The 25,000-nt window shown below is 44.9% G+C and overlaps 1 protein-coding gene across 1 annotated transcript in view; it reads left to right on the top strand.

Moving 5' to 3' along the window:
• The window catches only part of LOC137788482 (sodium channel protein type 3 subunit alpha-like), a 99,536-nt gene extending 75,720 nt beyond the window's left edge, over window positions 1-23,816 (top strand). Inside the window, exons 24-32 of the mRNA XM_068581301.1 lie at window positions 3,620-3,774; window positions 5,039-5,212; window positions 8,280-8,402; window positions 9,710-9,985; window positions 12,596-12,649; window positions 12,911-13,048; window positions 13,437-13,541; window positions 13,621-13,891; window positions 16,693-23,816. Coding sequence (XP_068437402.1) covers window positions 3,620-3,774; window positions 5,039-5,212; window positions 8,280-8,402; window positions 9,710-9,985; window positions 12,596-12,649; window positions 12,911-13,048; window positions 13,437-13,541; window positions 13,621-13,891; window positions 16,693-18,020 — 2,624 coding nt within the window. The 3' untranslated portion in view covers window positions 18,021-23,816. The remainder of the gene's footprint in view (window positions 1-3,619; window positions 3,775-5,038; window positions 5,213-8,279; window positions 8,403-9,709; window positions 9,986-12,595; window positions 12,650-12,910; window positions 13,049-13,436; window positions 13,542-13,620; window positions 13,892-16,692) is intronic.
• Window positions 23,817-25,000: the final 1,184 nt, after the last annotated feature.

Here is a 25,000-nt window from a genome sequence, read left to right as displayed (position 1 = left end):
CTCTCCCGTCACCCTTCGTTTGGAAAAAGAAAGACATGATGCTAATAGACAGATGAGCAGCGAGGTGAAGCGATGATGAGATTAAAAGTAGAAGATGGAGGAAGGACAGGAAGTGAGACGATGGAGATGAAGATGAAGATGAGCGGTCGACCTTCATGGCATCGACACATATTTGGCGACAGGAACAGAATTGGACGTCCTGCGTGTTGCTGCCCCTGACCAGTACCACCAGTATGCTGACACAGCTGTGTGTGTGTGTGTGTGTGTGTGTGTGTGTGTGTGTGTGTGTGTTTGTGTGTGTGTGTGTGTGTGTGCAGGATCAATGGTTCCTACCAGCTGCTGAAGAAGTAGGCCAGAAAAACTGACTAACAACAGCAGGCAGACACCAGCTGTGTGTGTGTGTGTGTGTGTGTGTGTGTGTGTGTGTGTGTGTGTGTGTGTGTGTGTGTGTGTTTGTGTGTGTGTTTGCAGAACGGGAAGTTGTAGCGCGTCCCGGGACATTTGTCGGCTGCCATCTTCGTCGCGGGGGATAAGAAACGAATCCACAAGGACACATTTATTGTGAGCCGACAGGAGGTCAGAGGTCAAAGACAGACGGTCCTGCTGGAACAAGGAGTGTGTGTGTGTGTGTGTGTGTGTGTGTGTGTGTGTGTGTGTGTGTGTGTGTGTGTGTTCGGAGCGCTGAACAAACACTTTTCCTAGAAGGCAACAGTTCACAACGGAGCTCCCTCCTCTAAGCCCCGCCCACCCCAACGCAGGCTGGCCAATCACAGCGTGGCGTGAAACTCTTTCCTGGTTTACGTTGTTCTGGAGGAGGAAATGAGGAGGAAACAAGGAGCAGACGAGAAGGAAATAAGGAGGAAATGAGGAGGAGACAAAGAGGAAACGTGGAGGAATTGATAAGGAAATGAGGAAGAGATGAGGAGGAAACGTGGAGGAAAGAAGAAGTAAACATGGAGGAGGAAAAAAGGAGGAAACATGCAGGAAATATGGAGGAAGCGAGGAGGAAATAAGAAGGACATGAGGAGGAGACAAGGAGGAAATAAGAAGGACATGAGGAGGAAACAAGGCGGAAACTTCTTCTTCTTCCGATGAGCGATGGTTTCTGTGTTCTTCCTGGTTCCTGTGTGTTCCTCCACGCTGTGATTACAACGCCGCCGGCTGTCAGCGAGACGAAGTGCGCCCGCCGGCCCGAACCCCGCCGCTAATTATTCATCTCGCGGGAGGAAAAGGTCGACCGCGAGCAGCGCTAACGAGTCGCCGCTCCGCAGACGGATGGAGGTCGGCGGCGCCGCTCAGGTGTCCTGTTTCCTGTTTCCTCCTGACACGCGAACAAAGGAGGAGTTGAAGACGCACAGTTACAACTGCGTCCTGGAGGAAATGAGGAGGAAGTGTAGAAAAACAAGTTCTACGTTCATATATCTACTGGTGTAAACATGAAAAAGCATGGGCATCAAAATATAATACACTGTAAAAAATAAATGGTCAAATGACAGTAAAATTAAGGTAAAAGATTTTAATTTAAATAAAGGACGAAAACCATAAATTAACATTTTTACTAAATGTTCTGCAGTGAAAATGTTATTTTACAGAGTTCCTGAATTATTACGATCAAACAAATCATGGATTTTTTTTTAATTTAAGAAAGCAGCAAAAATACTGCATGAATAAAAAAGTTAATTTTATATTTTAAAAAATGTTTATTAATATTTATATTATATATCTATTCAAATCCTATTTTTCCAATTCTCCAATCGACCTCCTCTGCTGAGAAACTGCAATATATATATATATATATATATATATATATATATATATATATATATATATATATATATATATATATGTATATATATATATATATATATATATATATATATATATATATATATATATATTCATAATTCAATTTTTTGCGAGAAATTGCATGCAGTTTAAAATAAATAAACGCGAGCAATTCGCACAAAAAGAACACGTAAACACGCGTGTGCATGAGCCTGTATGCATGCAGATAAATACAAATAGGTCACGTGCAAATGTAAAAAAGAAAATCCAGATTTAGTATCTCTCACATGCACACACACACACACACACACACACACACACACACACACACACACATCTGTGGCGTTAGATTAGCTGCCCCATTGCTCCTCTAAATGCCAACTCATTGGTTAATGTTGTGAAGCTGCACGACTGAGAGAGAGTGTGTGTGTGCGCGTGTGTGTGTGTGTGTGTGTGTGTGTGTGCGTGTGTGTGTGTGTGTGCGTGTTTGGCAGCTGAGAGTCTCAGGTGTGGCTCCTGCAGAGACACCGTTTGTGTCGCGGCCCGTCGGCGTCCGTTGAGACGGAGCTGACGATCTCTCGCTCGCTCGCCGGTTGTGAATTTGCATAATCATGACTCAGCCTCGGCTCTATGCAAATGAGGTCCAGTCAAAGTAGCGCCAAATATTAAATATTAAATATTAAATATTACGATGCCAAAACGTTCCCCTTAAAGGACGTTTCAGGACATGTTCTGCCCCCGTCACACACTGTCTTCGGCCTTGATTTTCAAAATAAAAGTCCTGCTCCTTTCTGGAAACAAAACTCCTCTCCTCCTCTTTTCTCCTCTCCTCTCTCCTCTTTCCTCTCTGACCTCACCTCCTATCCTCTCTCCTCTCACCTCTCCTTTTTTAAAAGTAGAATATAATATAGCGTTCGTAGCGTTCGTAGCGTTCGTAGCGTCCGTAGCGGGTGGGGGTCACCAAAAGGTGACGAAACGAGGCGTTCAATGACATCTTATTGCAGAAGTATTTATTACTGAAGCACAAGCAGAGGGGCTTTTCCCAACACACACACACACACACACACACACACACACACACACATACACACACACATTGGTAATAACTCTGCCAAGTGGGCTGATTGAGTGTCGGATTACCTCTCGCTTGTTTTCATTACATTACTCAGCCGGCGTGGCGGTGCAAAGCCTGTTAGTCGCCATGGCAGCAGAAAGCCGAGGTAATCAGAGCTGTAATTAGGGAAGCGGGCGGACGCCGCAATCAGCGCGCCGAAGAGCGGCGAGCGCGCACGCACCGAGGTCTTCTTCAGCTGCCGAGGCCTCAGAGCAGGACGCCCCTCAGGTCTTTCAAGGAACTACAAGAAGAGTCACAAAACAGACACTTTTTTTTTTAAATGTATTTTTTCCGGCGGACATCTTTGAGTCCTGAGTCCTTCCTCATCCGCCCACATTTCTAAACCCTCGTCATACGTCACATGCGGAAGCTGCTGAACATTTCATTACCCAGCATGCCCCAACCTGACAATGTGTTGCCGTAAAATGAGTCATTTTCCCCTTTTTCGAACCGAACGACACAGTTTTTTGACTGAAACTTCTTCCTAACATGCCGATGCTTTTGTTTCATTGTGAGTTTTGTTGCAGATTCTCAATCTTCAGGTGCTAATCTTTCCAGAAAGGTGTGTTGTTAGCACGTGGGCTGCTGTTGAGGCCCTGAAGCGTACAGGTTGAGCAGACCGCTCCAGGAGGCACTTCAGAGTTATGATCAGAGATGTTTGTGAGTGTTGCTGGTGGTTTGTTTGTGTTTCTGACAGCTTGTTTGTCTTGCCTCCTCCAGTCTGCGTGTCCAGGTTTCGGTGCTGTGACGTGGACACCTCGGCCGGTCTGGGTCAGACCTGGTGGCGGCTGAGGAAGACCTGCTTCCAGATCGTAGAGCACAGCTGGTTCGAGTCCTTCATCATCTTCATGATCCTGCTGAGCTCAGGAGCACTGGTGAGAGTCTGCTTCATACCGGTTTATACTGGTTTATACTGGTGAGAGTCTGCTTCATACCGGTCTATACTGGTGAGAGTCCGCTTCATACCGGTTTATACTGGTTTATTCTGGTGAGAGTCCGCTTCATACCGGTTTATACTGGTTTATACTGGTGAGAGTCCGCTTCATACCGGTCTATACTGGTGAGAGTCCGCTTCATACCGGTTTATACTGGTTTATTCTGGTGAGAGTCCGCTTCATACCGGTTTATACTGGTTTATACTGGTGAGAGTCCGCTTCATACCGGTTTATACTGGTTTATACTGGTGAGAGTCTGCTTCATACCGGTTTATACTGGTTTATACTGGTGAGAGTCCGCTTCATACCGGTTTATACTGGTTTATACTAGTGAGAGTCCGCTTCATACCGGTATATACTGGTTTATACTGGTGAGAGTCCGCTTCATACCGGTTTATACTGGTTTATACTGGTGAGAGTCTGCTTCATACCGGTTTATACCGGTTCATACTGGTTTATACTGGTGAGAGTCTGGTTCATACCAGTTTATACTGGTTTATACTGGAGAGAGTCCACTTCATACCGGTTTATACTGGTTTATACTGGTCTATACTGATGAGAGTCCACTTCATACCGGTTTATAGTGGTTTATACTGGTGAGAGTCCGCTTCATACCGGTATATACTGGTTTATACAGGTGAGAGTCCGCTTCATACCGGTATATACTGGTTTATACTGGTGAGAGTCTGCTTCATACTGGTTTATACTGGTTTATACTGGTGAGAGTCTGCTTCATACCGGTTTATACTGGTTTATACTGGTGAGAGTCTGCTTCATACTGGTTTACTCTGCTTTGCACTGGTGTACTTTACTTACCAGTTTATTTTACTAGATGTACTTTCCCTTTGTCTGACTTTTTGGACGTATTTATTATTTATCACCGTCATTACACTCTAGTTATATTACGAGAAACACAAACAAACAAACACACCACCAGAAACACAAACAAATAAACACACCACAAGAAACACAAACAAACAAACAATCAGAAACACAAACAAACAAACAAACAAACCACGAGAAACACAAACAAACAAACACACCACCAGAAACACTCACAAACAAACAAACCATCAGAAACACAAACAAACAAACAAACCACTAGAAACACTCACAAACACCCGGGACTGTGATGTCACAAGCTCCGCCCCCTGTGATGGGATCAGACATTAAGCCGACGCCCCCTCCCCGCTGCCCCCTGCAGGCCTTCGAGGACATCTACATCGAGCAGAGGAAGGTGGTCAAGGTGGTGCTGGAGTACGCCGACAAGATCTTCACCTACATCTTCATCCTGGAGATGCTGCTCAAGTGGCTCGGCTACGGCTTCAAGAAGTACTTCACCAACTACTGGTGCTGGCTGGACTTCCTCATTGTGGATGTAAGTCACGGACTCGCCGATTGATTGATTGATTGATTCGTTGGTTCATCTGAACGCTCACCATTGATTGAAATGTCCACACGGTCGTGGAAGAACCGACCGCTGTTCAATGGGTCGACCAGACCGGTCATTCAGTTAATGATGGTCATTCAGAGTCAAACAGACCATAAAGCAGGGGGCGCTTTGGGGCGGGGCTACGAGGTGATTGACAGGTCGACACCAGAGACGTATACGGCACTCCTCCTCCGTCCACATATGGTCACAAAAAACAAGATGGCGCCGACTAGAGGCCAATGGGGAGGGGCCAAAATCTGACATGATGAAGTCGAGACGTCAAACTCAACACTTTATTGGCTAAAAAGGAGGTTTGAATCGGTCCTTTCTTCTTCCTTCGGGGCAAAAAATCTATTTAAAATGTAAAGAATATATATTATATAAGGACGACTTAAATGCAGCAGCCGGTTACGAGCACGTGACGCACATCTCAGGTCGTGTGTGTTACGGCCGTCGTCCTGCTGCCCTGCAGCTCGCTGCACTGCGACTATGCGACGCTAAAAATAAAAGCACCGAGAGACAAAGAGACAAAGAGACAAAGAGACACAAGGGGAGACGAGGAGAGACGAGCAGAGACAAAGAGAGACGAGCGGAGAGTCCCAACAGCCTCGGGCCTGACGATCAGGCTTTTTAGCCACACACAAACACAGAGATGTGTACGTCTCTGTGCACACACACACACTCTCGCTTTCTGTCTTCTGGTTGAGATTAGGTGACACACACACACACACACAAAACACACTCACACAGACACAGACACACACATGCATTGAGTTTCTCTCTCGGTTTTCTTTCTGCAGCGTTAACGATAGAAACAGAAAGACTCACGTCATTTTCTTAAAGCTGTAGGCGTCACTTTTCTGCCACTAGAGGGCAGAAAAACACAAAGACAAACACACCGGATAATGTCAACGAGGTGTCTTCAACTTTAAAAGGTTTTATCCTGTTTCCCCGATGGGCTTTTATTGTGAAATACATATATAGGAAATGACAGAAGCGTTATCCCAAACAAAATTACTGTAATGAGTAAGAACTGTATTTATGGTCATATTTAAGTACTAGTAGTATTGCCAGTAATACTGCTAGGAGCAATGCTAGTAGTATTGCTCGTAGTAGTGCTAATAGTATTGCTAGTTGTAATGCTAGTAGCATTGCTAGTATCAGTGCTAGTGTAAATGTGCTGGTAGTATTACAGTATAGTAGTAGTATTCTTTATTGTTTTAGTAAGAAACCTCCATGTTTTCTAGTCTGCTCCCGTTTTATTGTCTCTTAACTTTATAGATTTAGCATAATGAACATTTCTCCCCATAGACGTTCATGAAAACAACTACATGTCAACTAGCTTGGTATGTTCAGTGTTCAACATCAAAAGGTTTTATCCCGTTTCCCGATGGGCTTTTACTGTGAAATACATATATAGAAAATGACAGTAAGAGCAGTATTTATGGTCATATTTGAGTGAAATGCCACGCAGACTGACTTTAAACTGTGGGTTGTGTTGTAAGATGTCAGTGTTGGGTCAGCTGGCTCGGTTCACCTCCATGGACCACGTGGCCGCCGTGCGGGCGCTGAGGACTCTCAGGGCGCTCCGTCCTCTCCGGGCCGCGTCCCGCTTCGCTGGTATCAGGGTAAGAACCGGCTCCACTCACCTGGAGCTCCGCCCACCCGAACCGAACCGAGACCGGCTGCCCCGGTGTCGAAATCAAGCGCACACAGGAAGCTGAACTGGTTCATAACAATATCTTATACATCAAACATTTAACGTTAAATAACTTTACGCTAAACGCTCATGTGACACAAATGGGAATTAAAACAGAAGTACTTGGTTATGTTTTGGCAATAAAACTTCCTAATTAGGGGTAAGCAAAAGAAAATACTTATGCTATGGTTAGACAAAACAAATAATACTTTAAGTTTTAACTAGCAGTACTAGTAATAGTGCTAGTAGTAGAGCTAGCAGATATGCTAGTAGTAGTGTTATAGACATGCTAGTGTTAGTGCTATGGATGTGCACGTAGTAGTGTTAGTACTAGTAGTAGTGCCAGTAATATTGGGTTTAATTAACAAAGTACTTGGTTGTGTTTAGGCAACAAAAGCACCAAATACATCATGAGACAGGACGTGTTTATTATATAAAATAATGAAACTATAAACTCATCGATCAGCCTCGTGGTCCCTCTGCTCCTCCTCAGTACATTCTCTGTACTTCAGGAATACTTCAGGAACACTTCAGCGATATCCTTCCATTGTTTTTGTTCCACAGGTCCAACATGGGTTTGAAGATTTCAAGCTAACTTCAGTTTCCTGTCTCGTTTCCTTCCTCTCCTGCAGGAGCCTCCGATCAGCTGACGCTCAACCAAACTAACTCTCCTCAAACCCACAGTTCTGATTGGCCGAAGAGTCGCCTCCGTCTTTCATTGGACTAGAAGTTAACTGTATCGCTTTTCTTCCCTCTGTCTCCTGTGTCCTCTCTGTCTCCTGTCTCCTCCTCTCTGTCTCCTTTCTGTCCTCTCTGTCTCTTCTCTGCCTCCTCTCACCTCCTCTCTGTCTCCTCCCCTCTGTCTCCTGTCTCCTCCTCTCTGTCCCCTGTCTCCTCTGTCTCCTGTCTCCTCCTCTCTGTCTCCTATCGTCCTCTCTGTCTCCTGTCTCCTCTCTGTCTCCTGTCTCCTCCCCTCTGTCTCCTGTCTCCTCCTCTCTGTCTCCTATCGTCCTCTCTGTCTCCTGTCTCCTCTCGTCCTCTCTGTCTCCTGTCTCCTCCCCTCTGTCTCCTCTCTGTCCCCTCTGTCTCCTGTCTCCTCCCCTCTGTCTCCTCTCTGTCCCCTCTGTCTCCTGTCTCCTCCTCTCTGTCTCCTATCGTCCTCTTTGTCTCCTGTCTCCTCTCTGTCTCCTGTCTCCTCCCCTCTGTCTCCTCTCTGTCCCCTCTGTCTCCTGTCTCCTCCTCTCTGTCTCCTCTCCGTCCCCTCTGTCTCCTGTCTCCTCCCCTCTGTCTCCTGTCTGTCCTCGTGTCCTCCAGGTGTCTCTGGTCAGCTTGGTGGCGAACACGTTGGGTTATTCAGACTTTGCAGCCATCAAGTCTCTGCGGACGCTCCGGGCCCTCCGGCCCCTCAGAGCGCTCTCCAGATTTGAAGGCATGAGGGTAAGAGTCAGTATTAGGAAGTATTAGTACATCAAACACACCTGGGCCGAGGTGGAGGAAGTATTAATACATCGAACACGCCTGAGCTGAGGTGGAGGAAGTATCCAGACGCTTTACTGCAGAGCGAATACTACTAGCCCAGAGGAGAAACACACAGTACTAATACTAATACCACACAACAATACTCCAGTATAAATAGTAACACAAACTCAGTAAAAATGCTTTTTGTGTGTGTAAAAGTACTTAAACCCACAATAAACTCTAAAACATGTATTTTTATTACAACTTAGTGAAATTAACTTATCTTTGTTCATAATGTAAAAATATGTATTAATTTCAAGTCAACTTACATGAGTTCACTCAACTCAACAAATTACATCTCTAAAGACACATTATTTCTATAATTCAAACTATATTTTGGTGCCTAGGTGTGTTTTAGAGACAGTTTTCACTTCCTGTCAGTGTTACCTCCTCTTTGATTGGTTCCCCTCATCACTTCCTGTCAGTGTTACCTCCTCTCTGATTGGTTCCCTTCATCACTTCCTGTCAGTGTTACCGGGTCACTTCCTCCCGTGAGGTTTTCTCTTTCAGAAAACAAACTCAGTATTCATTATATTCAACGACCCCCCATCGTCATCATCATCATCATCATCATCATCATCATCATCATCATCAGTATTACCTGCAGGTTTACCTTATAAATAATAATAATAATGTGCACGATGCTGACTCTGGGGTCACATGAGGTTCACGACCTGTGATGCATGCTGGGAAGGAAGTCTGAGCTGTCGCTCTCCCATGATCCTCTGCTCTTCTTCTTCTTTGTCTGACTTAATAAGATTAGCGCTCATGTCAATTTACAAAACTGCTGCTCAGCCGGGGATTCTGGGTGGGAGCACTGCATTGTGGGTATAATGAGGATGGCTGGAGTGGCAGGTTGATCTATTTATTTATGTATCGCTGACTCAGCTCTCTGAGCACCGACGTTCATGAAACTTTTGTTTCATTGTCTGTTTATTCTGAAAAGGTTATTGAATTTATACACAAAACAACTACAAAAAGACACAAAACGACTACAACGATACAAAAAGACTACAAAGAGACACAAAACTACTACAAAAAGACACTAAACGACTACAATGATACAAAAAGACTACAAAGAGACACAAAACAACTACAAAAAGACACAAAACGACTACAACGATACAAAAAGACTACAAAGAGACACAAAACAACTTCAAAAAGATACAAAACAGCTACAAAAAGACACAACCGTGCGTGACGGCGTCTTGTTCCCGCCGCTGCAGGTGGTGGTGAACGCTCTGATCGGGGCGATCCCGTCCATCATGAACGTGCTGCTGGTCTGCCTCATCTTCTGGCTCATCTTCAGCATCATGGGCGTCAACCTGTTCGCCGGCAAGTTCGGCCGCTGCGTCAACCGCACGGGTCACATCTACGAGTCGGCCTTCATCAACAACAAGTCCGAGTGCGAGGCGCTCAACGACACCGCGCACTACTACTGGACCAAGGTCAAGGTCAACTTCGACAACGTCGGGGCCGGATACCTGGCGCTGCTGCAAGTGGTGAGAGGCTCTGGGTTCTTACAGAGAGGTTCTGGGTTCTTACAGAGAGGCTCTGGGTTCTTACAGAGAGGTTCTGGGTTCTTACAGTAAGGTTCTAGGTTCTTACAGAGAGGTTCTGGGTTCTTACAGAGAGGTTCTGGGTTCTTACAGTAAGGTTCTAGGTTCTTACAGAGAGGTTCTGGGTTCTTACAGAGAGGTTCTGAGTTCTTACAGAGAGGTTCTAGGTTCTTACATTAAGGTTCTGGGTTCTTACAGAGAGGTTCTGAGTTCTTACAGAGAGGTTCTGGGTTCTTACAGTAAGGTTCTAGGTTCTTACAGAGAGGTTCTGAGTTCTTACAGAGAGGTTCTGGGTTCTTACAGAGAGGTTCTGAGTTCTTACAGAGAGGTTCTAGGTTCGTACATTAAGGTTCTGGGTTCTTACAGAGAGGTTTTGGGTTCTTACATTAAGGTTATGGGTCCTTACAGATAGGTTCTGGGTTCTTACAGTAAGGTTCCGGGTTTCTACAGAGAGGTTCTGGGTTCTTACAGAAAGGTTCTGGGTTTCTACAGAGAGGTTCTGGGTTCTTACAGAGAGGTTCTGGGTTTCTACAATAAGGTTCTGGGTTCTTACAGAAAGGTTCTAGGTTTCTACAGAGAGGTTCTGGGTTCTTACGGAGGGGTCTGGTGTTTCTGGCCACAATTGTGGTTGTTTTGTATCTTTTGTGTCTCATTGTAGTCTTTTTGTATCTTTATATTCGTTTTGTGTCCTTTTGTAGTCTTTTTGTATCTTTATATTCGTTTTGTGTCCTTTTGTATTCTTTTTGTATCTTTTTTGGTGTTGTTTTGTCGGTCTCTGTGTAGTTGTTTTGTGCCTCCATGTAGTTGTTTTTTGTCTCCTTGTGGTTGTTTTGCTCTCTTTTTAGTTGTATCTGTATCTTTGTGTCATCTTGCAGCTGTTTTGGTCGATGTCGTCTTTTTTAATATTCTGGTCATTTTCAGCCTCTTCCTGATTGGCCGGCGTCTCTTTTAGTGAATATTTGTACCCAGTAGAGCTGTTAACATTAATCCATCCACGTCTACATCGTGGAATGTTCTTCCGTCTCACCATCCATTTGTTGCTCTGCTTCTCTCTCTCTCTCTCTCTCTCTCTCTCTCTCTCTCTCTCTCTCTCTCTCTCTCTCTCTCTCTCTCTCTCTCTCTTCACCCCTCCCTCCTCGTCTCTCCATCATCTGTCATTAAACACAACATGGACAAAGCCAATTACACAGCTCTGCATCGCCTCCTCCGCTGCCGCCTCCTCTTTCCATCTCCCCATCACTTTGCTTTCTTTCCTCACAAGCCTTCGTCTCCCTCCTTCCCCTCTCTCTCTCTCTCTCTCTCTCTCTCTTTCTTTCTTTCTCTCTCTCTCTCTCTCTCTCTCTCTCTCTCTCTCTCTCTCTCTTTCTTTCTCTCTCTCTCTCTCTCTCTCTCTCTCTCTCTTTCTCTCTCTCGTTTCTTCCTCGCTCTTTGTCGCCCACCACTGGAGTCCTGAGAGCCTCCAATCAATCAGCGTCTGAGAGGCTTTTATTTTTAGAGCGACTCCAGCCAAGTAGGAGGGAAATGGAGAGAGAGATAGGAGACGTTTAAGTGCAGTAAGAGAATGTAGGTTTCAAACTGCAGATGGAGAGAAAGAAAGCACAGAGAGGGAGAGGAAATGAGGAGGGAGGGATCGAGGACAGATGGAGGATGGACGGAGGAAAAGTCTGAAGTTGGGAGATTTTGATTTATTTGTATTTAATCAGAAGAGAGCGTCCTGACCAAGCAGGTTGCAGACACACAAACACATCATGAAATACAAAGAACAAATCAATTAAATCATCTACAGACATTTAAAATGCCTCTAATGCATCCAGAGATCAGTTTGTCTCTTTGTAGTTTAGGTTTGTCTCTTTGTAGTTTAAGTTGATCTCTTTGAAGTTTATGTTTGTCTATTTGTAGTTTATGTTTGTCTGTTTGAGGTCGTTTTGTGTGTCTGTGTAGTTGTTTTAGTCTCTTTTCAATCCTCTGTCATCAAATGAAACCTAGTGATGTACAAGTACCTCAGAATTGTACTCGTGTTCTGCAGCATCGATGTATATTCAGTGATGTTCACCACGTCCGGTGAAAATCTGCGTCTGATCTCGTCATTTTTTACAGCGTGTAATAATTCCAGGTGGTAACCTTGGTGACGAGCTGTTTCCAGGTCTGAGTGACAGGCGGCGGCGCCCACTCAGACCTGAGCGCGTTCACATCTGCAGCTTTTTATCCCCCCGGAGGGAGGAAGTCCATAAAAGGACGTTGATGTGGAAAAACATGATTTTTGGGATCAAGAAGTGCATATTTGCTCCTCTCATCGCATAATTTTGTCCTAATTTCAGGTTTTTTTTTATGCTTATTGCTCATAAATTGAATGTATTTTACTAAAATATGACTATTTTCTAGATCTCAGTGTAGTCCTGGTCCTCTATAGTCTCAGTGTATTTGTTTTTTTAGGTCTGAAGAGATAAACATCCTGTTTCATCCTGTGTGTCTGCAGCAGACCACACAGATTATTTCACATCGTACTCGTCATATTCATCTCTAACCACAGCTGGTTTGTTCTGTATTTCCAAGGCAACCTTCAAAGGCTGGATGGAGATCATGTACGCTGCGGTGGACTCACGAGCTGTAAGTTAGAGAAAAGCTAAGACTTCTGTGTGTTTGACTCCAGATGAGGTGAAAAACCAAAAGGTATAATATGCAAGTTTAGGAAGGAAAATGTTTTACTGGATACAGTGAGATCAAATGTGAATTAAGTTTTACATTAAATGGGAATAACTTCAGATTAAATAAAATAAAATGAAGAGATACTGAAGGAAATACAAAACAAAGATGTAATGAATAGTAAGAGATAAAACGTGTTAAATATGACGTGTGTGTTCCTGTCAGGTGGAGGAGCAGCCGATCAAGGAGATCAATCTCTACATGTACCTGTACTTTGTTATCTTCATCATCTTCGGCTCCTTCTTCACCCTCAACCTCTTCATCGGTGTCATCATCGATAACTTCAACCAGCAGAAGCGAAAGATGAGTATAAAGCAAATAAAATAACTCGGTCTAAATGAAAGATTAGAAGAAAAATGGGAGCAAACTGCAAGTAACAGGTTAAAAGTAAAAAAATAAATGTCAATGTTTAGAGATTTTCTGGTCTTTTTGTTTCTCTTTGTGTCTGTTTGTAGTCTTTTTGTTTCTCTGCGTAGTCTTTTTGGGTCTCCCTTGAGTCTTTTTGTTTGGCTTTGTAGTATTTATGTTTCTTTCTAGTAGTTTTGTGTCTCTTTGTTGTTATTTATTGTCCCTTTGTGGCGGTTTTATTTTTCCTTGTGGTCGTGATGAGTCTCTTCCTCGTTGGTACGCGTCTTCAGCGGTCCAGCCGTGGCGACGTGAAATAACGGCGTTGTTTCTGTTGCTCGTTTACTTAGGAGGACAGGACATCTTCATGACGGAGGAGCAGAAGAAGTACTACAACGCCATGAAGAAACTGGGTTCTAAGAAACCCCAGAAGCCCATCCCCCGACCTCTGGTACCAACACTGAAACGCACACCGACGCGTCATAAATGTACTGAATGTGGCTTCATAACAGAAAGAAATGTGTCTCCAGAACTCTGTGCAGGGCTTCTTCTTCGACCTGGCGGGGAAGCAGGCCTTCGACATCATCATCATGGTGCTGATCCTCTTCAACATGATCACCATGATGGTGGAGACGGACGAGCAGTCGCCCCAGATGGAGTACATCCTGAACAACATCAACCTGGCCTTCATCATCGTCTTCACCTTCGAGTGCCTCGTGAAGATCGTGGCGCTGCGATGCTACTTCTTCACCGTGGGCTGGAACATCTTCGACTTCGTGGTCGTCATCCTCTCCATCGTCGGTGAGTTCAAATTCACGGTTTCACTGTCGGCCTGTCACCAGTTTACGGGTTGACTATATTTCCTTTGACGAACACGTGATCTGATAAAATGTGATGCATTGCCGTAGATTAAACTACACAACGTGATATGAAGGAGTTTAAATAATTATCTATCCACGGTCACGTGGCGTCACGGTTCCTCTGAGCTAAAGGAGACGACTGTGAGGACACTTACTCGTCTCCTTTAGACTCTTTTTTTTAACCCGTTGAAAACTGTGAAACCAATTTTGTCTCTAGACCTCCTTTTCCCCGTGTTTGTTTAATTCCAATTCTTGTGTTTATTGTATGTATTTGTTCAGCAAAGTCTTGGGAAAAAAATGTATATCTGCAAAAAAAATCACTTTCAAAAGATATTTTGATCGTAACTATGAACATCCAGCATGATATGAGCCAGATTTCCCCAAAAATGCCTCCTGGAGCATCAATAAGACAACTTTTTGGAAAGATTAGGACCTAAAGAATCAGAATCTGCAACAAAAATCACAATGAAACAAATGCTAAGGAGGCGTTTTAGTGTCGTTCGGTTCAAAAATGGAAAAATTGCGGATTTTAAGCCAAAAGATTGTCTGAATGGTGCATGCTGGGACGGTTTCCAAAAAGGTTAAGACATGTAAAAGCTTCTAAATTCACCAGAGAGGCGTTCAGTGACCTGTTTACATATCAGAGAACTAGACGTTAAAATCTAATAAACTCGTGCTAAAGACAGACCTTATTTCAGACTTCGAACGACAAAGCTAACGCTATGCTAACGCTACGCTAACGAGATACAAAGTCTGAGTAGAGTTGACAAACAGTGGATTCAATCTGACAGTCCGTTTAAAAACAAGACGAGCTCGTCAATGTCCCCAAATCAACGTAAATATTTTCACAAAATAATAATTAGCATGAAGCTAATAATGCTTTGCTGCAAGATTTTAATCCAGAAGCATTAAGCAAAAAACACAAACAGTAACTACAATTTGACCGTATAAGACTAGCTAGCTTTACGTGAGCATAAAGTTAACATTAGAGTACGGATGACACACAGTAGGTTTATCAATAGGAAAAAACTAGCTTATCCAGCCCTTTCAGTGTGTGTGTGTGTGTGTGTGTGTGTGTGTGTGTGTGGCATGTAATGTCTGCCTGACAATTATCTGCCAACAAAATGACCGTCCGGGTGGCCTTGATGTTTGCACCAAGGTCCAGTACGGTCATAACCATCCCCGCACACCACAAACACGCATGACATAACAGTCTGCACGGACCGGGCTAAGCAGGTAATTTAGCTATCAGTGTTGTGACAAGACTGTGTGTGCCTGTGCGTGTGTGTATGTGTGTGTAATTAAGTGTGTGCGGATGTGCGGCGTGTGCACGCCGGAGACGAGGCTGCCTGGGGGAGGTGAAGGTAACAGCAGCAATCAGAGCTGCCAGAGGGCGGTCCCTGGAGACAAATCAAACATGATTGACCTGTTACATCAGCTGTGTGTGTATGTGTGTGTGTGAGGGGGGGGGAGTTGATGTACGACATGCCGGTGATTCCCTCTCGACTCCCCCCTGCTCATCCCTTCCATCACCCGTAACTCAACGCGAGGAGACGGATGAAAGATGGAGGTCCGGTCCGAGGTGATGACAGGCCGGCTCCTCTTTGAGTTTATCATTCCAGGATAACAAGGAAAAGACGCTTGAATTACAAGCTTTTCGACAGCGCCGTTCGATGGGGGGAAGAGACGACGCGGCCCTCCAGAACCAATTACTCACGTTGTAATCACAGCAGAGCTGCCACGCGGCGACGGGAATATCCAAACGGAGAGCTTTTAGATGATGTAACTCACAGGAATGTCCTCAAATAAAAGGAACATCTTGGTCAACTAATAGTCTTCAGCGCATCGATTCTAGCCGATACAACTGCAAATAGAATCTCCTGTATCTTTGTCTCCGCAGATGAAATTAGTCCTGCAGAAAAAGCTCTTCTTATTGATCTAATAAGGAGGTTAAGCACGTAAGTGAGAATCACTAAGAATCCCACGAAACACAGAAATAGATTAAGAGGACATTGACTGGTAGCGAAAGAAAATGGCAATTTGTCGTTGGGGCTGTAAAAAGTTGTCACATGCCGGGAAGAAAGGGGACGCCAGCCAGACAAGACGGCTTGTTAGCTTCTTAGCTAGTTAGCGCATTAGCTTGTCCTTTACTGCAGCGGCGGGCAGTGAGGCGGAGGGACCGGTAGACTTAAGATCTGACGCTGGTCAATAGCCCAATGATAAGATAATGTTCTGTAGCAAGTGTAGCATAGCAGTTAGTATAGTAATACCTAGTGTGAAAGAAAATGGCAATTTGTTGTTAATTAACAACCACCTCGGTGGCGCTGTAAAGCGTTGGCTAGTTAGCTGGCTAGTTAGATGGCTAGCGTGTCCTCTGGAGGGACCATTAGACCTGTTCAGCTAATGTTCATGTTGGCGTAGTATGGTGGAAAAAAACAAGCTGGCTCGCTAACTAGTGGCTAGCTGGCTAGTTTTAATACTAAACTGGTTACAGAAGGATGTGAATGAAGCATTAAGTTGTTCAATTTAACTCATTTTCTCTGGTTCTCTATGTATCGTGACATGAGATTTTAGTTGATTCGAAAAAAAACCCACACCAGCAGTCCGCTACTTGCCGTAAAAAAACAATTTAGTTTGTGCGGAAGTTAGCCTTCTGCTAACGATCACAGCGACCGACGCGTAGACTAACTCTCTGTTGGAGGATCGTTGGCTTGATTGACAGACTTCTTCTCCGTTTTCCAGGTATCGTGCTCGCGGACATCATCGAGAACTACTTTGTGTCGCCGACGCTGTTCCGAGTGATTCGATTGGCTCGCATCGGACGGATTCTGCGTCTCATCCGAGGCGCCAAAGGCATCCGGACGTTGCTGTTCGCCCTCATGATGTCGCTCCCCGCCCTCTTCAACATCGGGCTCCTCCTCTTCCTGGTCATGTTCATCTACGCCATCTTCGGCATGGCCAACTTCGCTTACGTGAAGCGGCAGGCGGGCATCGACGACATGTTCAACTTCGAGACGTTCGGGAACAGCATGATCTGCCTGTTCCAGATCACCACCTCCGCCGGCTGGGACAGCCTGCTGAGCCCCATCCTCAACAACTCCCCCGAGGAGTGCAACGCCAACATCCCCCACACGGGCACCACGGTGCGGGGGAACTGCGGCAACCCGTCGGTGGGCATCACCTTCTTCGTCACCTACATCATCATCTCCTTCCTCATCGTGGTGAACATGTACATCGCCATCATCCTGGAGAACTTCAGCGTGGCCACGGAGGAGAGCACCGAGCCGCTGAGCGAGGACGACTTCGAGATGTTCTACGAGGTCTGGGAGAAGTTCGACTCCGAGGCCACGCAGTTCATCGAGTACGCCAAGCTGTCCGACTTCGCCGACTCGCTGTCGGAGCCGCTGCGCATCAGCAAGCCCAACAAGATCAAGCTGATCTCCATGGACCTGCCCATGGTGAGCGGGGACAAGATCCACTGCCTGGACATCCTCTTCGCCTTCACCAAGCGCGTCCTGGGCGAGTCGGGCGAGATGGACGCCCTCAAGCAGCAGATGGAGGAGAAGTTCATGATGGCCAACCCGTCCAAGATCTCCTACGAGCCCATCACCACCACCCTGAGGCGGAAGCAGGAGGACGTCTCTGCCACGGTGATCCAGAGGTGCTACCGCAGGCACCTGGTGCGGCGGCAGCTGAAGGCCGCCTCCTACCTGTACCGGCAGATCACCACGCCGCGGCACCTGGGGGAGGACGGCGAGGAGGGCGGCGGCGGCGGCGAGGGCGCGTTCGAGGAGGCGCCGGAGAAGGAGGGGCTCATCGCCGCCATGATGAGGGAGAACTACGGCTCCAGCTTGTTGGGGTTGGGGACGGAGCGCTCCGAGACCGTCTCCGCCACCTCGTCGCCGCCGTCCTACGACAGCGTGACGCGAGCCACGTCGGAGATCTTTCACCCGCTCGCCGCCAAGACGGAACCGATAGCCGGCGGCGGCGGCGGCGGCGGCGGCGGCGGCGAACCGAGCGAACTGAGCGAACTGAGCGAACCGTCGCCGTCGACGGGAACCGGACCGTAGCCGTGAACCAAAAAAGCAAAAAAATAAATAAATCAATAAAAATCCAAGGAACGGGGACGTCCTCGTTCCGGGTTTTCGGGCCCGTTTCTTCTTTTGTTTTACTGAATGTACCTCGGATGAGGAGGCGAGGAACTGCACGAGGAGCAAAGTGGAATATTTACTACCTTTTCAATGTTATTTCCTGTTTCCCCTCCTCCCCCTCCCACTGTGGAGATTCCTGAACTCACTTTTTTGGAGTTTCTCAAAGGGAAGCAGAGTAAACTACAAAAAGACAGAATGGAGGAAAGGGGGGTCAACTCTGCCTTTTGTTGGAGTAAGAGACAAAGAGACAGAACGCGTGGGATTCCCCGTCGACCTCTAGGGTCTCCGCTTGACCTTTGACCTCAGCTGCAGGCCGGTCAGAGCGACTACGTCAGACGTATCCATCATTTATTGGCCTGGGGGCTCGTTGCCTTCCCCGCAGTTGATCAATATTCTCAGAGTGAGTGGCGGCGTTCCTGTTCCTCGTTTTAACTTTTTTCCGACTGAGACTCGAGAGAGGAGGGATGACGATGATGATTTAAAACAAAAAATAATGTTTTTCGTAGTAAAAGTATAACTTTATTGATGTTACCAGTCTTTTAATAGCGGTACGATTATTACTATTTTTTAGATTTTTTAGAGTAAGTTGAAGAAAACCCAACGAGAGGCGCCCGGACACACACACACACACACACACACACACACACACACACACACACACACACACACAAACACACACGTACACACACCTGAGAAGCAACTTCTTCTGTTTTATTTTGTTTGGGTTTTTTTTTGGCAGTTTTTGCACTTTTAAGTTTACATGTGCCGTCACCTGGCAGAGACACAAGGGATGGATTATTATTTTTTCCCCTTTGAGATAACGCCCCAAAAAATAAACCAGAAGCTAAACACAAGTGCACAATGAGGTTTTGTACTCCCTCGTGGTCCCGGACTCTTTTGCCCTGAAGGTGAACGTCCTCGCGGCCGTACGCTTTAGTTTTATTTATTTATCTATTTTTATTTATGTTTTTTCTATTTCTATTAATTTTTTATTTATTCACGCCGCTGGGTGATTTATCTAAAAATCTAATGACATTAGAGGTAATAATAACAATAATGATAATCATCATTTTACGTAAAATGTAAACGCCTGTAATTGTAAAAATATTCCTGGTGAAGGTTAAATAAATTGTCAGTTTTAATGATTAAAAAAAATAATTCTAGATTGTGAACATATAAATCAATTTAGGTCCTCGGGTTTGTTTACTGCTGGTTTGAAACGAGGAAATAAAACAAAAACCTGTTCAACAAAGTTTTACCGACTGAACACATAAATATATTAATGCAATTATTATGAATGAATTCATCGATTTGAGTCGCTTTAAAAACTTTCCAACGACGACTTTTTGGACAAATCACCCGCCGACAATCTGCTGTTCAGTTTGCTAGAAAGCTCATCCTCGTGACTTTTCCTGGAAAACCTCCTTTAATATTATTATTATTATTATTGATTAGCGGAGCAGGCGCTACTTCCTGTTCCTGCTAAATTATCTGAAGAGTTTCTGTTCCAATGTGGGAAAATCAATAAGTTTTCTAGTGCCGGTGAACACTCAGTCCATATCGCAGAGGACAAAAACACGACATGATTTTTTAGGCTTTGAAAATATTTAATTTTTTTTAAAGCAAGTTTGAAAGGAGACTCTTTTCTGGTTGATTGCTTTATTTTATTTTATTCTTTGCACGCTTCAGCGTCCTGACGCTCTTTATCCATTTTGCACAGTAAAAGAAAACAGACCCGCGTCTAGCAATAACGGTTTGGCCCACACCTTTTTAAGTGAGTTATGAGGAAACACTTGACTTTACAGAAGAAGAAGAGTTGTTGTTGTTGTTGTTGTGTTTTTTCTTTGGTTCTCGCTGTATGAAACTGTAACGTTTGAACATGCACAACAACACTTTCTAGCGAGCTCTGATCTGGTTCTCCTGATGTCGCCCCGGAGTCACGGAGCTTTTAATTGAGATGAAGCGTCAAAGCGCGCATGTGTGTGTCTGTGTGTGTATGTGTGAGCGTGTACGTGTGTGTGTGTGAGAGTGTGTGTGAATGTCTGCTTTGATTCTCAATATTTTCTCTCTCTCTCTCTCTCTCTCTCTCTCTCTCTCTCTCTCTCTCTCTCTCTCTCTCTGTCTCTCTCGCTCTCTCTCTCTCTCTCTCTCTCTCTCTCTCTCTTTCTCTCTCGCTCTCTCTCTCTCTCTCTCTCTCTCTCTCTCTCTCTCTCTCTCTCTCTCTCTCTCTCTCCGTTGTCGTGGTCTCCAGAGGGTTCTTTACTCAACGCTTTACTAGACTAATGTAGAAAAAGTATTAAAAAAAAAAAGACAAAAAAAAAGAAAAAAGAAAGGACCGTTTTCTGGCACGTCTGGACTCTACAGATATTTCTACAGATTCTCTAGAGAATAGTTAAATACAATAAAACATATAAACTTAGGTTCGTACTTAAGACACTGCTGAACTCTGCGGAGGCGTATTTCAGGTTGCAGTTGTGCTGAAGGGCTGTTTTCAGTAGCAATAGACCCAGAGTGTGCCTGCTACACATGACCCGACTCCCAAGCCATGCTTTCCCATTGGTCGACTGGCCATGTGATCCATTGGTCAACGGACGATGTGATTGGTTGACTGGCCATGTGATCCATTGGTCAACGGACGATGTGATTGGTCGACTGGCTATGTGATCCATTGGTCGACTTGCCATGTGATTGGTCGACTGGCTATGTGATCCATTGGTCGACTGGTCATGTGATCCATTGGTCAACGGACGATGTGATTGGTCGACTGGCCATGCGATCCATTGGTCGACTGGCTATGCAATCCATTGGTCAACAGACCATGTGATTGGTCGACTGGCTATGTGATCCATTGGTCGACTGGTCATGTGATCCATTGGTCAACGGACCATGTGATTGGTCGACTGGCTATGTGATCCATTGGTCGACTGGCTATGTGATCCATTGGTCGACTGGCTATGCGATCCATTGGTCAACGGACCATGTGATTGGTCGACTGGCCATGCGATCCATTGGTCGACCGGTCGAGTCTTTGATTTCTCGACCGGCAGACTGAGTGGTTTTATTCGATTGGTTTTAACGTTCGGTCGCTCGGTTGAAAATGCTCCGGATGCTTTTATTTAATACAGCGCGAGGTCGGCTTCCCCCTCCGTCGCCGCGGTGACTCCTCCTCATGAGAACAAGCAGCGTCGGGCTGATTTAGAGCAACAAAAAACAGGTTCAGGTTCACCTAAGTCTGCAGGAAAAAAGAGCGATACGTCTCGTCTGTGTCTTTGGTGCCCGAGTGCTTTTTTGGGGGGATTTTATTTTAATATTGTGCAGTAAGAATCACCGTCTCACATTATCACAACTTGGGCAACTGTTGAGGAAATAAATGCACAAAGTTTCCCTCACAGCCTCGAAGGCCTTTCACACACGGGGGGAAGTGACGCATGAAAGAAACAAAAAGATAAAAATACTTTTCAAACTATTCATAACAGCAGCGAAATGATTTTTAATCAGTTGCACAACTTTTTCAAACAAAGGGTCCAGTAGATTTGTGCAGCGACAGCAATAATGTCTCGGGCTTTTATTCTGAAAAGTTAGAACAGTGGCCTCTTTGTAGTTGTACAAAGTGATTGGTTGACGCCTTTACTTGCAGAGTGAAAGCTCAGAAAAAACAACCTCGTTTACGAGAAAAAAGAAAAACAAATTTGAAATATACTAACATGCAAATGAATTACAAGAAAAAAAGAAAGAATGCCCCTCCCCCCGGTGTGTAAAGGCCTTACGACACATTTTCTTAAAGAGACAGTGTTTCTTAAAGAGACAGTGTCTTGGATTTAGTGGCATCTAGTGATGAGGTTGAAGATTGCGACACACTGAATAAAGCCTCCCTTTCCGAGCGTGTAGAGAACTACGGTGGCCTGCAGGGACTCTCTTGAGTCAGTGTTTTGGTTTGTCCACTCTGGGCTCCTGTAGAAACGTGGCGGCGCAACACGACGGACCCGCCTCCTGCTGCCGACGTAGATATGAAGGGCTCATTTTAAGCCAATGAAAACACAATAATTCTGAGGTGATTTATACACAAATAAAAACATATTGTTAAGAGTATTGTACTTCTGCCAGTAAATACCCATAAATCATACACACTGTTGCTTTAAGGGCCAATCAACACCAAGCCACTGCACAGCGTGGTGTCGGGTTGCAAAAGTTAATTATTTTTTTGAGCATCGCCTGCGTTTCCCGCCGCATGAACCTGAACCTGAACATCTGGATTCCACTGAGCACAAAAACTAAGTCGAACTGTCGACATCAGGCCGGCGAACTGGTCTGAAGCTCAAATAATAAACTCTTATTTTGGAGGGGAAACTACCGCCGATGCTCCGAGCTGCGGGTCAGTCCATGTGGTGCTATACCAAGGGGGTTTGGAAGAGTCCATATTAAGAATGGAGGGGGAGGCGGGTTGTTGAAACCCAAACTCTGATAAGAATCTCTGCTCCTTCCTGCCTTCATTCACCCGTTTCTAAACCAAAAGCTGCTTCGTCACCTTCAAAATAAAACGACAAACGCCTATGGAACTGACGAGGAGGAAAAAAAATGCACAGAAAAACAAGTTTCATTGTTCCTTATTATTACTATTGTTAATATTAACTGTGTGATAAATGCAATACAACAGTTACGTAACCAGGAAGTGAGTGATGCTGTATCTTATTTACAGTGTGACATAATAACCATGTTTTTACTTCCTGTTTTTTTTCTCGTCATGGATTTATTTATAATTTTTTTTCCCAGGCATCCTCTCACTGCTCAAACCACCGCCGCCCCGTTTACACCGCAACTGGTTTCACCACGGTTGTTAAGACGATTTCACAATGGTTTTAAAACTGGTTTCGCAATGGTTTTAAAACTGGTTTCGCAACAGTTGTCAAACTGGTTTTGCAACGGTTGTCAAGCCAGTTTCACAACGGTTTTAAAACTGGTTTCACAATTGTTTTAAAACTGGTTTCAGAGCGGTTGTCAAACTAGTTTCAACACGGTTGTCGAACTGGTTTTACCACGGTTTTCAAACTGGTTTCACCACGGTTGTCAAACTGGTTTCAACACGGTTGTCAAACTGGTTTCAACACGGTTGTCAAACTGGTTCCACCACGGTTGTCAAACTGGTTTTTCCGCGTCTCTGACCTCATATCAGCCCCCACGTCTCCCAGAAACCTCATATCTCAAGAAAGTTGCCTTTTTCATGTGAAAATATGTTTTTATTGCAGCTGAAATTGGGGAAAGTTGATGTCGAGTTCAAGACACAAAATCACAAAGTTGGACACGAGACGTTTCTTCATGTGAGCAGTTTTATTGTGTCGAGCAGAGAAAAACCTTGTAACTCTGGAGAAGGAAAATTCTGAAACAGTTAAGCTTAAATAAATAAAAAATATCCTTCAAAGTCCAAATGAAATGTTTAGCCGTCATTTAATACTTTTAAAAAAATTGTAATGTTTTCCATAAAAAAACTCTAAAAACGAGTCACAAGGTTTTCCTCTCGGTGGTGAAACCTCGGTGTAAAGGAGGCGAAAGCTGTGCCTCAGTGACCCCACCTTGGTGTTTTAGAGACAATAATAATAATTACCATGATTATGATATGAATATATATAAATATATACTTTTTAGTACTTTGAGTTGAAATACTTTTTAGTATTTTGCAAATACATGTCTCTGTATATAAAACAAAAGCCTCCTGTAATAAACAAGAACAAAATTTAATACTGAATCTGTTGTGATGGTTTTATTTTTATTGTGTGGTCGTACTTCCTCTTCATGTATATATAAATAAAGTAAACGTCTATACAACCAGAGGAGTCGCCGCCTGGTGGTCAGGAGAGAGAATGCAGCTGTAACACATGAAGCATAGACTTCTATACAACCAGAGGAGTCGCCCCCTGGTGGTCAGGAGAGAGAATGCAGCTTTAACACATGAAGCATAGACTTCTATACAACCAGAGGAGTCACCCCCTGGTGGTCAGCAGAGAGAATGCAGGTTTAACACATGAAGCATAGACTTCTATACAACCAGAGGAGTCGCCCCCTGGTGGTCAGGAGAGAGAATGCAGCTTTAACACATGAAGCATAGACTTCTATACAACCAGAGGAGTCGCCCCCTGGTGGTCAGGAGAGAGAATGCAGCTGTAACACATGAAGCATAGACTTCTATACAACCAGAGGAGTCGCCCCCTGGTGGTCAGGAGAGAGAATGCAGCTTCAACACATGAAGCATAGACTTCTATACAACCAGAGGAGTCGCCCCCTGGTGGTCAGGAGAGAGAATGCAGGTTTAACACATGAAGCATAGACTTCTATACAACCAGAGGAGTCGCCCCCTGGTGGTCAGGAGAGAGAATGCAGCTTCAACACATGAAGCATAGACTTCTATACAACCAGAGGAGTCGCCCCCTGGTGGTCAGGAGAGAGAATGCAGGTTTAACACATGAAGCATCGACTTCTATACAACCAGAGGAGTCACCCCTGGTGGTCAGGAGAGAGAATGCAGCTTTAACACATGAAGCATCGACTTCTATACAACCAGAGGAGTCGCCCCCTGGTGGTCAGGAGAGAGAATGCAGCTTTAACACATGAAGCTGCCTTTTGGCTGCCAGTACCTCTCATTGCATGCTGGGTAAGATTGCTCTTCCACGCGCTCGTCTGCATCCATCTCATCATGGCGTCCTTGCCTTGATGTAACGCCGTCTGATTGTGCAAAAGAGCAGATTGAGGGCGACGGCGTTCCTCCTCTTCACGTCGCCTCTGCTTTGTTTCCCTCCAGATGATTTTTTTTTCAGGGTGAGCAGATTTCATACACCGTCAACAAATTCCATGTTCAGACTCGAACCAACGAACAAAATGTGTTTTTAAACATGAACCCATCCTGCTGT

The sequence above is a fragment of the Clinocottus analis genome, unplaced genomic scaffold (genome assembly GCF_023055335.1).
Source record: "Clinocottus analis isolate CAN_PGR_092001 unplaced genomic scaffold, fCliAna1.0.p SCAF_18, whole genome shotgun sequence".
Classification (NCBI taxonomy): domain Eukaryota; kingdom Metazoa; phylum Chordata; class Actinopteri; order Perciformes; family Cottidae; genus Clinocottus; species Clinocottus analis.
This window is presented reverse-complemented; position numbering and strand designations above follow the sequence as displayed.